The 16,169-nt window shown below is 42.3% G+C and overlaps 2 protein-coding genes across 2 annotated transcripts; one reads left to right on the top strand and one right to left on the bottom strand.

Moving 5' to 3' along the window:
- Positions 1–11,178: 11,178 nt before the first annotated feature.
- Positions 11,179–14,008, bottom strand: LOC133887507 (large ribosomal subunit protein eL42z/eL42y-like). Its single transcript, XM_062327490.1, has 5 exons — positions 13,979–14,008; positions 11,735–11,893; positions 11,575–11,611; positions 11,327–11,364; positions 11,179–11,238 (listed from the first exon to the last, which is right to left on the bottom strand). Exons 1-5 carry the CDS (start codon positions 14,006–14,008, stop codon positions 11,179–11,181), a joined length of 324 nt encoding a protein of 107 aa, XP_062183474.1.
- On the top strand, positions 13,244–14,878 carry LOC133887498 (RNA exonuclease 4-like). Its single transcript, XM_062327479.1, has 2 exons — positions 13,244–13,269; positions 13,781–14,878. Exons 1-2 carry the CDS (start codon positions 13,244–13,246, stop codon positions 14,799–14,801), a joined length of 1,047 nt encoding a protein of 348 aa, XP_062183463.1. The 3' UTR covers positions 14,802–14,878.
- Positions 14,879–16,169: the final 1,291 nt, after the last annotated feature.

Here is a 16,169-nt window from a genome sequence, read left to right as displayed (position 1 = left end):
CGAGTTTTGAAATATGCATGTTCAAGTCGTCAGTCGGCTTGAAAGTGTCAAGAAGAAGCTACTTGAGGAAGAGTCTAGGTCTACTCTCTTAGGTGTTTGCAAAAATTGCTATTTACTTGCAAAGGATGTTGAACTGAAAGATAAGCGCCTTAAGGAGCTCGAATCTACATTGGAGAGTGCTAGGTGTTTAAAGGATGTGCAACAGAATTGTTCCACCAGTATAGTCTTTCAGGACAAGCTCAGTTGAATTAGAGGGTAAGTTCAAAAGCTTTTGAAAGAGAATGAATATCTCTTTTCTCTAGTGGAGAACTACTCAAAGGGCGAGGGAAAAATGAATTTGATCTTGACCAAGATCAAGATGTGTGCTGACAAGGTGAGTTTAGCTTTTAGGTTAAGTTTTGAGAGGATAGTTTATAATAGGGAAAGTAAGATTATGTTCACCAAACATACTACCCTAGAAGCTGAAAATTCTAAGATTGATGCTACACCACCACCCATCAAAAAGAAACTTACATCATAACCTATCAAGAAGAAACCCGCACCGCAACTCAAGAAACCTCCACAACCTAAGATGATAGCCCCTGTGAGAGAGACAAAAGTAACCGGCAGTCAAGCTCCCGAGAGATTTTACCATTACGCCTACTGTCAAAGGAATGATCATGTTACATCGAAACCTTCCTTTTAAACTTTTTCTTTTTTTTCTTCCGCTTGTGTGTTTTTTTAAGAAGTGTTAGGTACACGGAGTAGACCATATATATATATATATATATATATATATATATATATATATATATATATATATATATATATATATAATCTCCTTTTCCGTTCTTGTTCTTTGGGGCAAAATATTTTTTGTCTAGTCCCTCGAGCCGAATGTCGTTATCTCGTCTATTCATGCACACATCATTATCCATCATGTGCATGCCTCTTCAAGACCTCCAACCAATCACATGCAAAGATGCATCATTTAATTCATTTTCGCTAATAAAAAACATTATCCAGATTAAAACAATATTTGAACGGATTTGCATAAATAAAATATTTGAACTTGGGTCTTTTCTAAATAAAACATTCTGTTATCTATTTGTTAATCGGCGTGACAGGTGGCAGCCAGCATTAAAACTAAAGGATTACTTATAGTGAACACTCACTGAAAATTGTCGTCAGTTTTTTCCTAAATTGTTAAACTAGGTTTCAAGAATTGTTAAGCTAGGTTTAGAAATCGTGTTCAGGTTTTCAAAATTGTTAATACTATGTTTTAGAAATTGTTATTAGGTTTCAGATATTGTTGAACTGAATTTAGAAATTGCTACCATGTTTTCAGTAATTGTTCAAATAGGTTTCATAATTTTTTGTCACTTTTTTCAGAAATGTTCATCATATAGAGCCTCCCATGACAACTTACTTGTATGCTCGGTAGGATCAAGGTAGTCGCACCTCCATCTAGTATTCTAGTGCGAGGGTGTCTTAGGCAGATAGATGGTACTACGTAAAAAAAAAATTAAAAGCGACGGATCATAACAGTCATGGGTGATGTGTGTTGCACCTATCACCTCAAACACGTCATTGATGACAAATCATAAGTGACAGGTAAGGACTTTATTAGTGACGGATCAAGTTATTAAGATCATAAGTGACAGATCATAGTTGTGACCCGTCACTTATGACTGATGAACATTTTTCCTATTTTTTTGAAAAAAAATATTTTTTTTCACCCGAGAGCCATCCTAATACATGGCATATCGTATATACCCAATCCACATTATTTTTAAACATATTTCGGTCTTTGTATTTTGTAAGACTCGAACCCACACCCAAGGCCTCGCGCGTGACTCACTGACCACCTCAGCTATAACATGTTTGTGGTAGGAAACTCAGATATGTTATCCTTTTAACCTTTGCTACCAAAGTTCATAGGTGACGGATCATAACTGTGACCTATCATTTATGCAAGTCATAGGTGATGACCGTCACCGATGATATTTTTCCTAAAATATTGATCCAGAGTGCGTTTAGTAAAAAGGGCATCACTTTTGCATACGGACTCCGATTTCGACGTTTTTTTTTACTCTACGGATATCTACAGAAAAAGTTACATATGTTTCTCTCCTATTTTATTGGGTTTGAAGAATTTTTTGAGGCAAAAAATGGCTTGAAAGATTAAGTTCTCGCCCCCGGAAGTTTCTGTACCGTTTTCGAAACGCGCGTTTGTGTTCATAGCTTCCATCCCTTACATCAAACTTGAGCAAAATTATACAATAATTCCTATTCTAGTGCTGCTGAGGTAAGAAAAAATAAGAGAAAAATAAAAAAATAAAAAAATTAGCATCATATACGTATATATATATTCCCGAGGTTGTATATTATATATATACACCCCTGATAAATAGGGAAAAATAACATAGAATACACATATATATGAGTATATGTTCATACTAATATCTATATATATACCCATGGCATAATTAAGGAGTACATACACTTTTGCGCCACATGGATGATATCTCTGTATATCAATCATGTACATCTATAAAAATAACCATAAATATTGTCTGTATATATGTACATAAATATAAATATATGAATACCTAGAAGTATATATACACATAATAGATAAAATGATAGCTCTATGTATTGATCAAGTTATTGGTGACGGGTCACAACCTGACTCGTCATCAATGACCGGCAAGGATGATCCGTCACTTATAAGTCGTAATAGTTAACGGGTCACAACTATGATCTGTTACCTATGACTGATTTAAAATGATCCGTCACTTTTATTATCAGTGATAGATCATATTATAACCCATCATTTATTTTGTATCTATTTTATCTGTTTTTACGTAGTGCGAAAAAATGTGTGAATTTTCATTTTGTCTTCGTAACAACACATGTAGTTGTGCCGTTTCAAGCGGGCTCCATCTTGGCTTCGCCTTTTTACGATGGCTGTGCTAATGGATGGCCTTACTTATATGTGATGGGCGCTGTTAATCCCCCGACATCCGATGTGAAACTTTCCATCGGACTCTCCGTCGCAACATCCAAAGAAAACATCATCGACATCTATCATCGAAGGACAATGTTTGAAGCATCCAAAAGGTGCACAATATTAACAAAAAACTGCAAAAATTGAAAACAGTAGTTGCAACATCGTTTGATTTTTCCGAAACCATAGGACGTATTACCAATATGTAATCTGAATGTGACGCAGGGTTACCCATTTGCAATCGCTGATTACTTACCGGCCAGATAAAGCATAGACACATGAAAAGCATAATACATGAAATTAGGGTGTGATCCGATCGAGCGTAAGCTCTGTTATTTTCAGGAAGAACGATCAAGGTCGTAGAGGTCACTTAATTTTTTTAAAAAATAGAAACTTTATTAATTTTTAGTATTATATTAAGATGATATATGTAGGATTGAGATAAGCGATTAAAGTTCACCCAACGCTCTTAAAAGACGCACAAACAGAAGCATAACCTTAACCTTTAGAGAGATAAAACGAGAAAGAAAATTTTAAGACAATATGACTCTACGGATGGAATATGAACCATATGCCCTATTCAAAACCATTTTATATGTCTTTGTGCACAAAAATTTGAAACTGAAATGAATAACAAAGCAAAAAAGACAATCATCGAAAGAACTAACTCTACAAGTTGATAATATAGAGGCAAGGAGATTTAATACTCTATCAAATACATGAGTATATGAACATTTATACCTCTAGCAACTAGAAAAATAATTTTTCTAAGGTTAAAAAATCCTAGCTCAAAAATAAAAATAAAAATCAACAAGAAAATCATAATAAAAAAGAAAAACTTATAAACTTGTAAGAGAATCAATAGAGAGAAAATAGAAGGAGGGGAATTCAAGCATATGCAAAAAATATAAACTTTATTACTCAAAGATATCAGCCCTATTTTAAATGAATTAAAAAAAATTCTCTCAAAAAATCTCACATATTACATAAACTAAGCACTTATTTTCCTCTCCTTTAAAACTCTAACACTATACTCTCAAATGAGTAGCACAAGAAGCTTAAGTGGTTGGTTCCAACTCTCCTATAGTCATACCCTTCTATTTATAGATTTAGAATATTTGACCTATAAATTTCCTAACTTGTTACAAAATACTTCTCTCTTGTAGTACGCTTTTACTTATCATCGATGGCATTTTGTTTCATTTTTTGCTCTGTCCATCGAACGGTCACGACGTCTTCATAACTTAGCTTCCTCTCGACGCAAACTTCGTGATAATGTCACATACTCCTCTAATCCTTTCACAGTTTTGAGATTCAACCGTAAAACCCTTTACACGTTTCTCAAAGCGTGACTCGTCACTTCCTTACACCTTAAGCAAGAGTTCTGATATCAACGCGTATATTTTATCTTGTGATCCTAATCGCTGGCAAGTCGCTCCAGCTCCCGATCACTCGGACCGCCTTGTCACTTGCACCGACATCACTTTCGCTTAACTATGTCAACACATCGTCTTCATACTTTGCTTGACCTTCATGTGTACAACTAGGATCACCCAGTGACTTCATCTAGCCTTCTTAATTGTTCGACATCAAGTATCCGCTTAGCCCGAATCACCCGCCATCGACTGTCAAATTGCATTCGTCACCTGCACACCATGAGACAAGCAAACATATTTCTTTAACTCCAACTCTAGTTAGTCCATAATCAAAATGCTCAAATCAAACCCAAACAATCTAAAACTCAACACACTAAATCGACATCTTATTAATCACCCATCATATATAAATAAAAACATATTTCAATTTAATTTCTCAATATAACCATATAAAGGTTCTATCCCGACTTCTGCATATCACGTATACATCATGCAGATCACTTTCGGCTGCATAAAAAAGATAGAGCAAAGTGCAAGGCACCGCGGCTTGATCTTTTCAGCGATGCTATGGATATTGCCAGCTGATGGTCTTGCGATCCGTAATGCTCGTGGTCACGAGAAGACCGGCCATGCTTTGAATGGTCGGATGCGGTGGCGATCGATGCGTGAGGAGATGAATGTGCTAATTGCAAAGCAGTCCTCCTGCTCCTAGTAGGGCTGGTTAATGATGTAAACGTGATTGAAAGGTAAAGTAATCCAAGAGGGGTGTTTGGGAGTGGATTGTCCTTTGAATTTCCGAGATCTAGTACCAAGTTAAATAAAATCCTGAGGATTTAAAATCTAAGTACGTACATCTATGCAGACATGCTCTAAGGGGTTACTATAGGAATTTTTTAAAATTCTATATATTTGAATTTGAATAAAAAAACCCTCACAAACATGCCCGAAGATCCTGTCCGGACCGGTGGTGTTTCTTTGGAGAGTTCAGAATTTAGTTCAAATTTAAACCAAAATATTATACGTTCCAACGAAACACCATTCATTTGAACATCCCGTAAAGAACTAAAGGAGCACAATATCCATGGCAGCGTACATGCACAGTATGATGTTTGTTAGACAAAATACTAAGCATTCGAATCCATGTATGCCTATATATGCAAACATGCTCTAAAGGATTGCTGCAGAAACTTTTACGATCTAATTTAAAATTGAACTAAAACATAGATATTTGAATCCAGATACGCAAACATGCCCTGAAATTAAGGAGCAGAATATCCAAGGCACCAGTACGATGTTCGTTAGACAAAAACTGACAGATCGACGGTGCGCTATGCTTTCCTTGGAGAAAGACTAGAGAAGGCTCACGGACTGAACGGCTCACTCACGCGCCACAACCGTAACTGTTCTAGAAGGCACTGCAAGCGAGCCGGTATGTTGAAATTTGAAGTTAAAATCCAGTGATTATCCTGCAGAGTAATTAATAATTACTGATGATTCATGATTGTGATAGATGGTTAGTTTGACACCACGTGTGTTCTAGTACAGTTTCGAGCTACAGTAAACATTGAACAACAACACGTACCCGGTATCTTCTTGCCCATGGATTTGCCACTGCTCTAGAATGCGCTCTTGTTTTTTTTTTTAGAAAAAAAATCACGTGCTCTTGTTTGCGACATGGAAACTTTCCGTCATTTTCATATACAGCATTCTCGTAGTAAGTCAGTAAAATTTTTTATCTATACTATTATAAAATAAACAAGTTATAATAGATTCAAACGATCTCCACCATATATCTTATACGATCAAATAATTTGTAATTAAAGTCAGTCCTTCATCTCCTCCCATCTCTTATAGTATGGAAAGTCATAATCAATTATCCGATTAACAATCAACATACTCCACATACGTTATCCTTAATCACCTTCTTAATTGCAATATGCTCTCTTTCATTCTGTCGCTCTATTTATAAAACTTAAATTAAGATAAATGATCATTATATAATGAAAGGCTAAAACCAATCAACATCGTGTCCTTGTCTTCCTCTCTTTTAAAACTACAACAAGATTTATAACAATTATGATATCTTTTCTTCTCTCAGTCTATTTTCAAAATCCAATCATGATCCTTACTACTATCTACACGGATCGACAGGAAATAATTTCAACTCCAGTCACATGTCGATCACCTCCATGAATGGGTGTTAGCTACCTCTGCTCATCGGCTCACACCCACCTCATCAACACCGGCCACCTCCATTGGTCGAATACGATAATCTTCTTAACACCATCTATCTCCGTGTTACACGCCCACCTAAATTCAATCATCGTGTATGTAAATTTCTCTTTTGGTATACTATATTCTTTTCTTCAGATTACTATATCCTATATTGATTTTAACAGTTGCTAGTATTTCAAAATATCTAGATGATACTAGTCATAGTGCTGGGTTGGCTGATGGGATGACCGATTTATTCATTCAATTCAGGTGGTGCTGGGTGACATATCGAGATGACGATGGATTTGAAGATGGGTGGAACACTGGAGAGCGAGAAGTAAATTTTATAGGATCTTCTTATGAAAGATCTCCATGAGACTCTGATTCAGCTACATATTCTCTGATCCAACAACTAGACTAAAGAAGAGAGAGAGGAAAGATACATGTGTCATCATAGAGAAGAAAATTTTTCATAGGAATCGATTTCATAGAATTTGCTTTTCAGAGAGCCCCACCCTTGTGGTTTGTTGGATGACAAGACCCTCTGCAATCTTTTTGTATCCTCATGAGCTCAAGCAGGCGGTGCAGGTTGTTGGAAAAGATAAATGAGCAACACTATATTCAAATCTATCTCTATCAAATCTTTCTTTCCTGACATGCAATATACATATCTTATTAAGAAGGGGCGTACAACGTTATATCGACTCTCACTCCAACTTGACCTAAACACCAAGCGACAGCACACCGAGACGAAATGCTACTAGTCGTGATACCAATTACGTCCTACAACCAACAACGCAGCCATGGAACTAACACTATGCGGTCTACGCCCTAAGACCTCCAAGCTGCACGTCGTCCGCCAGGAACTTCTGGAACTGCTCTCGGTCAGGTGAGGCGAGTGCTACCTCTGAGCAGAGTTCTCTCTGACACCATCTCGTTCACTCTCTCCTCCAAGTGGCATCCGAGCCTACGTGGCCTGACGGCGCTACCATGCAGCATGGAGCGTTGCTCGTGCCCTAATTAAGCTAGCTGCAGCTCGGTCGATCGCTCCATCCAGCAGCAGCACTTCCAAGGTTTCAGTTTTGCTTGTGAACCGAGACGATGGCACGGCACGACAGGACAAAAGGAGGAGGAGGAGGTGGCGGCGGCTTTCATTGACAGGTTGGGAGCTCACGGGCTGGCTTCTCGGCTTGATTAATCCAAGCAGCATGCAATTTGTGAGAGCCTTCACTTGTCCTGGCATGCATGTTCCGCGTCCCTTTCTCGATCGGGTGATCGGGTCGTGTGACGGAATCAAACTGACTCATGTGCTGTCGTCCTCTTATGGAGACCTTTTTTTATTTTTAAATCCGGAAATTGTAAATATATGTGTTTGTTTTGAATTTTAAGAGCAACGAAACACTGGATTTTTATTTTTTTAACTTGGTTCCTGTCACCCTTTCAATGAGTGATATATTAAAAAATATTGCATTCCATTGATCTCAAAATTCAAAATAATATTAAAATGATTATGAATATTTTTTTAAACATAATATGGTGTGAAAGATGCTATTGTCTAGCTTTAAAAAAACTTTCAGGGATCCTGAAATATTTCTTTTTTCTCATTGTACATGTTATATTTTTGTCTAAATATTTTTGGAGAGCTAGATGATAGTGTTTTGAATTTCGAAAACACTGGAACAATGCATTTTCATTTTTTTAAATTTGTCGTCCGTTAGAACGGCGATAGATTGCCTATCGATAGAATTGCAAGATTTCAAAATGGATGAATATATTTGCAATTTTTATTTAAAAAATAAAAAATTCTTCGTATGAATCACTTGCTTCAGGGTGTTGTTGGAGTACTGCTGAACTGAACTCCAGACAAGTAGCCCAGTGCGATGGGCCTCCAACCCATTCATTCTTCCGGCCTTCCGGGAGAAGCCCATCCACGATTGACACATCTTAGCCGCAGCTGTGGCAAACTTGCCACATGAAGGATGGGTTGATGAACAAGTCTATACGACAAATTTCCAACTACAACTTATATAACGTTATGATCGCTATATAAACCTCAGACATCGCAACGAAGGATGTCTATACATATCATTGCCATGCAACTACATATCATTGCCATGCAACTATGGCATCTACATTCCAAACCTCCATGTTTTAACAGCTGCGACCTCTAAGACTGGATCATTTTCTTAGTAAAGTACACCGACTGTCTTTAAAATATGCTCAACTCTCAAAGGGTTTATCATTTAATCACCTCTCTGTTTCTACCTGTAAGTACGCTAGCTAGTTCATTCATGAATCATGACCACCAGAGGCAGCTTTATAAATTATTAGTTTTTTTCTGAGTAGAGAGTTTTATTAGTTACTTAAAGTTAGATTACAATTATGAGCAATTAATTGCTCGACGCACGCTAACAACCGATCATGTCATGTTGTACTTATGACATATATGTTCGGATTGCTGAGCGAGCTAGTGTGCTACTAAATTCTGCTCCCTCTTTACATGCTTCACAGTGATCTTAGAAATCATTGGTTACTCGCTCAATAAGGAATACAATGGCTCACACACCAAAAGTCCACAAAACTAATATAGTACTCTACGCATATCACCACCATAAATCAAGATTACAGAGGATCAGAACGCAACTGCATAAACATGGATTTCCCGATCTACTACCAACTGGATCTGCAAAAATAGCCGATGCAAACGATAAACATAGGGTACAATATACTATTCCAGATAGACAAGCCCATCTGATGCATCTCATGAGAAAAACAAGATAAAACATTCTTAATAGTTATTAACTCCAACTTTCAATTTCATTAACCCCCCTACCGCATTGTCTCCTGAGAGGTGACACAGGGGTGACATCACCACCGCCGCAAGAGGCCCTCCCCGATGTGTCTTGGAGCGGTCAGTGCCGCCACCCATCTGCTGGAGATGGCAGAAGACGCAGCTGTGGTCGACAACAACGCCAAGCGGTGGCCGCCGTGATGCTCCTCCCTTCCCCTCTTCCCCCCTCTCCCTCTGCTCTACTCTCTCTCTCCTCCAGCTGAACACCAACGAGATACGGCAGATCGGCGCAAGGTCTGGCCTGGTTTGCAGTTTTGGAGGTCGGATCTGCGGGTTTAGGCCGTCATGCGGTGGCAGCCGGATTTCAATGTGTTCTTTGCTGATGCATGAGGGCCCCCAAGGGCGTGGTCATTTCACGTGTGCGACATGGATCTGGCGCTAGGAGGTTGGCGGTGATGCGCGCAGTTGCGACACTCGGTTGGGCTATGCAGTTGGCACTCCACCCATGCGCGATATGCTCGCCTTCGACAACGACCGTGCTCTCTCAGCCTTGGGTCTCTAGCAGGGTCCATGCCCAGGGAGGGCGCATGCAGCACACCACGTGGCTCTACATGGAGATGGCTAGGAATCCGCCGATGAGGTGTGTGCAGGCGGCGTTTCGGCGCCTTGAAGCGATGGCCCTGAGCTTGACCTTATGCGTTGGCCCTGAGCTTGACCTTATGCGTGGCCACCTTGTGCATGTTGGCCATATGCTACTTCGACTGCTGGTCTCCCTGATTGTGTTGCCACCCCCGTCTCCCTGATGCTAGGGCTCCTCCCCTTGCTAGACCTACCTATTCCTCCCAGATCTGGCTTGCGGGGAGCCTTTTGGTGTGCGGGAGGCTGTGGGACGGTGCGCTCTCGTGTTGACGGTGGGAGCAGCAGAGGCGACACAACTGCTGACGGGCTATCTTCACAGTAGGTGGGCTGGGGGAGCCTAAGGCGAAAGCCTAGCCCGGTTTTGCCAATACCAACGACAATGACACCCTCGGGCATCATCCCCTCCATGGAGGCTTCTGTCGATGTGGCTTCCCTTCCCACCCAATGGGCCCTTTCGGGTGAAAACCTAGTCTATTCTTTGGACCGACGATGGCGGCGCCATTGGCATCACATCCTTCTTGGAGGCATCGCCTTGGAGGACCCTCACTGTGATATGGTGGCTGTCAACTTGGGTACTACGCGGTTGCAATCGATGGCGAAGTTTGTACACACCTAACCTCGTTAGGGGCTTGTTGCAGCGAGGATTTGCCTCTTTGGAGCTGCATCTCAGGTCCATGATGGACAATTGACAGGCTTGGTTGTGTCGGCGAAGGTGGAGTCGGAGCTGCTTTGTCGTGAGGTGGGCAACGAGCTTGGCAATCATGGCACGAAGCGGGACTCTTGCGTGTTTCAGTGGTGGTCGTGGGCAGAGACGTGACGACATAGAGTCTGAGGTCGTCGTTCTTGGTGGGAAGTCGGAGTTGTTGTGCTGCTAACGCGACAACCTTGGCAACGATGACTCACGTCGGACCCTATTGGTTGTGTTTGTTCGGGTGTGTGGTAGTGCATCGTCTTGGTTTATGGTGGTCGTGGTGTTCCCAAAGTTAAGGTATTGGCCGGTTTTCCCTAATTAACCGTGCGGTTGTATGATTTTTGGGTCCAAATTTTCTCATAAACTAAATTAACTCTCTTTTTCTATAATAAAATCGGTAGGTCTTATGCCGTCGTTTTGAAAAAATAGTAACTTCTGACACACAACTTGATAGTGGGACAACATGCCTATGATTACATCAGAAGAGAGAGGTTCCTTTGCCCTTCTTGTCTCCACTGATTTTGAAGTGCTTGCACCTCTGAAGCTGCAATGGAAGTGTTAGATTCCTCAGGACGCCAAATGCAGAGGAAAGCTGAAAAATGATGACAAGCGAGTGGCAGAAATACCTTGATCACTTGCTGAGAGTAGAGCTTGCAGCTCTGGCGCTGGGAAATGCAATTTCATATATCCTTGCTCACACAAGGTATATCTCGGTCATCTATTTTTCTTACATGATATTCGTTAATCCGTTGATTCTCTCATCCATTTCATGTTTTTTTTCACATATCCCTCCAACAAGAATCTCAACTTCAATGAACGATCTTGATAAACCATGTATCTGCATGTCATAATGAAATTTTCGTGTTCCTCTGGCACTGCAGCTTCAGCACAATCTTCTTTGTTGTCTTGGCCTGAAATCCACCAAAGTATTTTTTTTTTTAACCAGAGGTAATGAAATGCCCAATGTGTTGGATTCTCGAAGCAGCTTGCAGCTACCCTGGCAGTCTGCCAAACTAGAGAAATCACGATCAAACCTTCTTGTGGAAAACAGGCTTCGTCTGCCCTCCATATCCTGACTGCTTGCGGTCATAACGATGCTTCCCCTCAGCAGAGAGACTACCCTTTCCCTTCTTGTACTGGCTTACCTTGTCCTTGTTCTTGCAGTAGGTCTTCTTGGTTTTCGGAACGTTCACCTACAGAATGAATATGCATATGTAGTCCAAAAAGAAGAGTCAAGAATCAAGATACACATGAGCAGAAATACATACTGAATAAGCATATGAGCAAGGAATAACATTGCTCACTGAAGCTTGTACTTGCGTCACGTTGCAATCCGATCAAATATCTTTGCATCCTGAATCCTCGCCCGGTTTCCATCTAGATCCATCACAACACCCCCAAAGCGCATGGCACGGATATGTTCACAATATATCATCCCGTGTGGATCGATCCCCTCGGGCCCAAAGTATCGAGCCAATGATTTGTCACAAGGGTATTCTTTGCCTTCTTTCTTTCTTTCTTTCGGACAGAAAGATTTCGGATGGGAATTGCATCTGAATCCTCGAATATCTCCATCCATCTCTGTTCTTGCCTTTTTCAAACCGTTCATTTTGACCGGGGAATCTCTCTTTTTTTTTTTCTCTTCCTAAACCAAGTGAGGTTACATGCTCGCTGCATTCCCAGCCCAGATTGTATTGCATCTCCCGGACAAGCAGGCTTCAGTTGCAGACGATTATAAAACCCAACCCCAAAAGGTGACTGAACTTTGCCGTTTGCAATCTATTAAAAGAAATTCTTTTTTATCTTTGTTAAATGAACTGTGGCTGTTTCTTTCATCTCTATTTAATACAAAGATACGCAGCTATCATATATTTTCAAGAGAGAAAAAAAAAATCGTGCTTGTCACTAACTGTTTTGCATGCAGTCTGCAACTTGAGAGAAGAAAACAAAGGTGTGGTGAAGACTGAATTACTGACAAAAGGCAACCGGAGTTATTATGGTGACACGTTGCAGACGAATTAAGGTTGTGATGCTATATGTGAAATCCAAATCCTGCAGAGAGCAACTGTATTTCTTTTAATCAACCATGCACTTTTTTTTTTCCAGATATATTTCATACCTTTGCAGCCAGCAACTAAAGACTGACAAGAACAAACAAGTGTAGTGATAGCCGATAAGGTGCGTTAAGAAGTACTTCATCGATAATGCCGGTACTGAGCATCTCATGAAAAATATATAAAGCGTGATGTGCAGTTGCAGATAGCAGCATGACAATGTATATATCAGAGCAATGTTTACCTGCCACACACTGCAGAAAGCTAGCGAACACGCAGTGGTTGTCGCTGGCAGCGAAGGAACATTGATCGATCGATGTATAGATAGATCAGAATGACACCATGCACTTCCGAGAAAGAATCCTATTCCATCCGGTTGCTGCGTGCGTATAAATAAGCACCAGAAGTGTGCAGCCTTCACCGACAGCTCGATCGATCGGCCTCGGCCAGTTGAGTAGTTCAGGTAGGTGTGTTGGTGGCCAACTGACGATGGCTGCTTCTTCAGATGCTCATGGGTGAGTTGCATGGTTACTGCTCTCCCTTCTCTCGCCCTCTCTGTCCTGCTCTCAGATCAGGTCACAGCTTTGCTTTCTGCCTCTGCATGTTCTGAATGACTCGCCAAAACAAAAGTGCATTCCGATTAGGGATGTTAATGGGAATTCCCCATCGGGCCCATTCCGACCCCGAACGAAGGAAAAATTCCTATCCCTATCCCGCTCACAAGAACTATTTTTTACCCATCCCTATCCTCACGCGGGAATGGAGACTTGATGGGAACTATCACTACTAAAAATTGAGCAAACAGAGAGTGATGCCAGTTATACCCGATGTGGATTAGCTGGGAGCGCGTTGAGTTAGTGATTGGTGGGACGATGAGCTCAAATATTTAGTCCATGAACCGATGAACTTGTAGGCTGAAAAGAGGGCCAATTTCAGGCGTATGAAGTTTAGCAACCGCCATATTTGTCGTTGACACATGCGTTAAACATGCATGCATGTCTAACTAATCCTTATTGTTTCTCGCAGGCGTCATAAGTGCGCGGCATGCTTCCGGCAGTTCAACAGGATGGAGCACCTGGTGGAGCACATGCGGTCGGCGCGGCACTCGGCGCACGACCCCCGCTGCGCCGTCTGCGGCAAGCACTGTCGCTCCTTCGAGGCGCTCAGGGACCACCTCGGCGTCGGTGCCTCGTCGCTGCCCAAGGCCTTCCACTGCGCCACCGCCTTCGCCGCGCAAGGCTGCACGCTGTGCATTGGCGTCTTCCCCACCGCCGCCGAGCTCAGAGCCCACCGCACCCGTTGCCAGTTCTCGCGCACTTCGACGATTCACATGTCCAGACTGCACATCAGCACGCGGCACCACCAACCACCGCCGCAAGGAGGAGGCGCGCTCGCGCTGGGCTGCAAGATGGTCGGCGCCGGGAGCGACGGTACCCTGGACGTGTGCGCGCGGGTATGCGTTGTGGACGAGCGGGAGAACGTCCTGTTCGAGACCTTCGTCAAGCCCCTCATCCCGGTGACGCACTACCGGTACGAGATGACGGGGATCCTGCCGGAGCACCTCCGCGACGGCATGACGGTGAAGCAGGCGCAGCGGCGGGTGCAAGACCTTCTGCTCAACGGCGAACAACCGTGGAAGGTACGGACCAGCCGCGGCAGGGCCAGGGTGCTGGTCGGCCACGGCCTGGACCACGACCTCGATGCGCTCGGCATGGACTACCCGGCCTTCCTCAAGCGGGACACCGCCACGTACCCGCCGCTGATGAAGACGAGCAAGCTCAGCAACTCGCTCAGGTTCCTCACGCAGACGTACCTCGGCTACGACATCCAGACGGGGCACCAAGACCCCTACGAGGGCAGCTGCGTCGCGGCCATGCGCCTTTACCGCAGGATGCGCGCGCAGCCGCACCCCAAGGACGACGCCGACGCCGCCGGCGCGGACCAGGCGTTCCCGGCGTGGAGGCAGCGGGAGCTGGAGCGCATGACTCCCGAGGAGCTCCTCCAGATCTCCACGCCGGACTACTACTGCTGGTGCCTCGACGACTAAGCTGGCTAGCTCCAACAGAACCAGAGCGCATCATGCCGTGTCGCATGAGTGCACGACGGCATGGATATAGGATTCTGCACCGTTCAGTCATGACTCATGCGTGCGTCAGCTCGCTACAATAAAAACAGTCATACTTGCGTCAGCTCCCTACAATAGAAATAGTCATTCATACCACCTATTAATATCTGTTACGATAGAACCGATATTGATGAAGTATCAGTACCAGTTCATAACTTTTTGCTCTCCATCAAACGATCAAGTTGGGTTGAATCGACACTGATAGTCGATATCAGTGTAGGTTTTTAGAGCAAATTAGTACTGATACTTCAGTGACAATTGGTAACCATGAGCCGACACGGATAATAAGAGATAATTTATATTACGGACCAGCACTAATAAATCTACTGTATATAAAAGTTATCTTCCTCTTCTCCAAACTTTCTCGACACTGACCACCCTTTTCTGCCCCTCTTTAAAAGTATATTTCTTATACTATGTGAAGATACTCTAGTTAATTTTCACTTTCTTCATACTTCACCGAAGCTCGAGTTTGAGCACTGAGATTTCAAAATAATAATTCATTTCTTGAGCAGTTATATGATAGTTATAGATGTAATTTGTATCTACTAAGAATATATCTTAATTTCTATTGAGTAAAAAGTTTTAATTACCTAATATATAATAAATTACAAACCTAAATATACAATAAATTAGTTCCTATAAAAATAATAATTAAATACTACACAAATTATATATCTAATATAAACCCTAATGTAAAATAAATTACAGACCTAGATATACAACAAAATATTCTGTTAAAAAAAGAAAAACAATATCAGTACCGGTTCTAGGAAAAAACCAACACTCATAGTACAACTATCAATGCCGATTGGAGTTTAACACTGCCACTGATAGCCAACTATCAGTATCACCTGGGGGTTCAAAATCTACACTGATAGTCCAACTATAAGTACCGGTTGGGTTATACAACTAGCACTGATTCTAGTATTAGTGTCGGTATAGATCACATCCGACACTGATACTCTATCCCTATACAAGCAATACTTAGCCATAGCCTCTCCATTCCTCCCTTGTGTGACTACCGATTCCCGCTATCTCACCAACGTTGTTGTCCACGAAGTCGATGCTGCCTCCCTGGAGTCGACGTTGCCTCCCCATCGTCGTCCCCAGAGCCCCACCGTCTTCATCCCCATCGTCGTCCCCGGAGCCAACGCTGCCTCCCTGTTGTCAGCATCCCCGGAGCCGATGTTGCCTCCCCTTCATCGCCATCCCCGGAGCCAACAACGCATCCCCGCTATCCTCATCCCCGTCGCAGTTCTCGAAGTCGACGCCGCCTCTCCGTCGTCG

The sequence above is a fragment of the Phragmites australis genome, chromosome 1 (genome assembly GCF_958298935.1).
Source record: "Phragmites australis chromosome 1, lpPhrAust1.1, whole genome shotgun sequence".
In the NCBI taxonomy this organism is placed as follows: domain Eukaryota; kingdom Viridiplantae; phylum Streptophyta; class Magnoliopsida; order Poales; family Poaceae; genus Phragmites; species Phragmites australis.
Note: the sequence above shows the minus strand (reverse complement) of the source record. Positions and strands in the feature narration are given on the sequence as shown.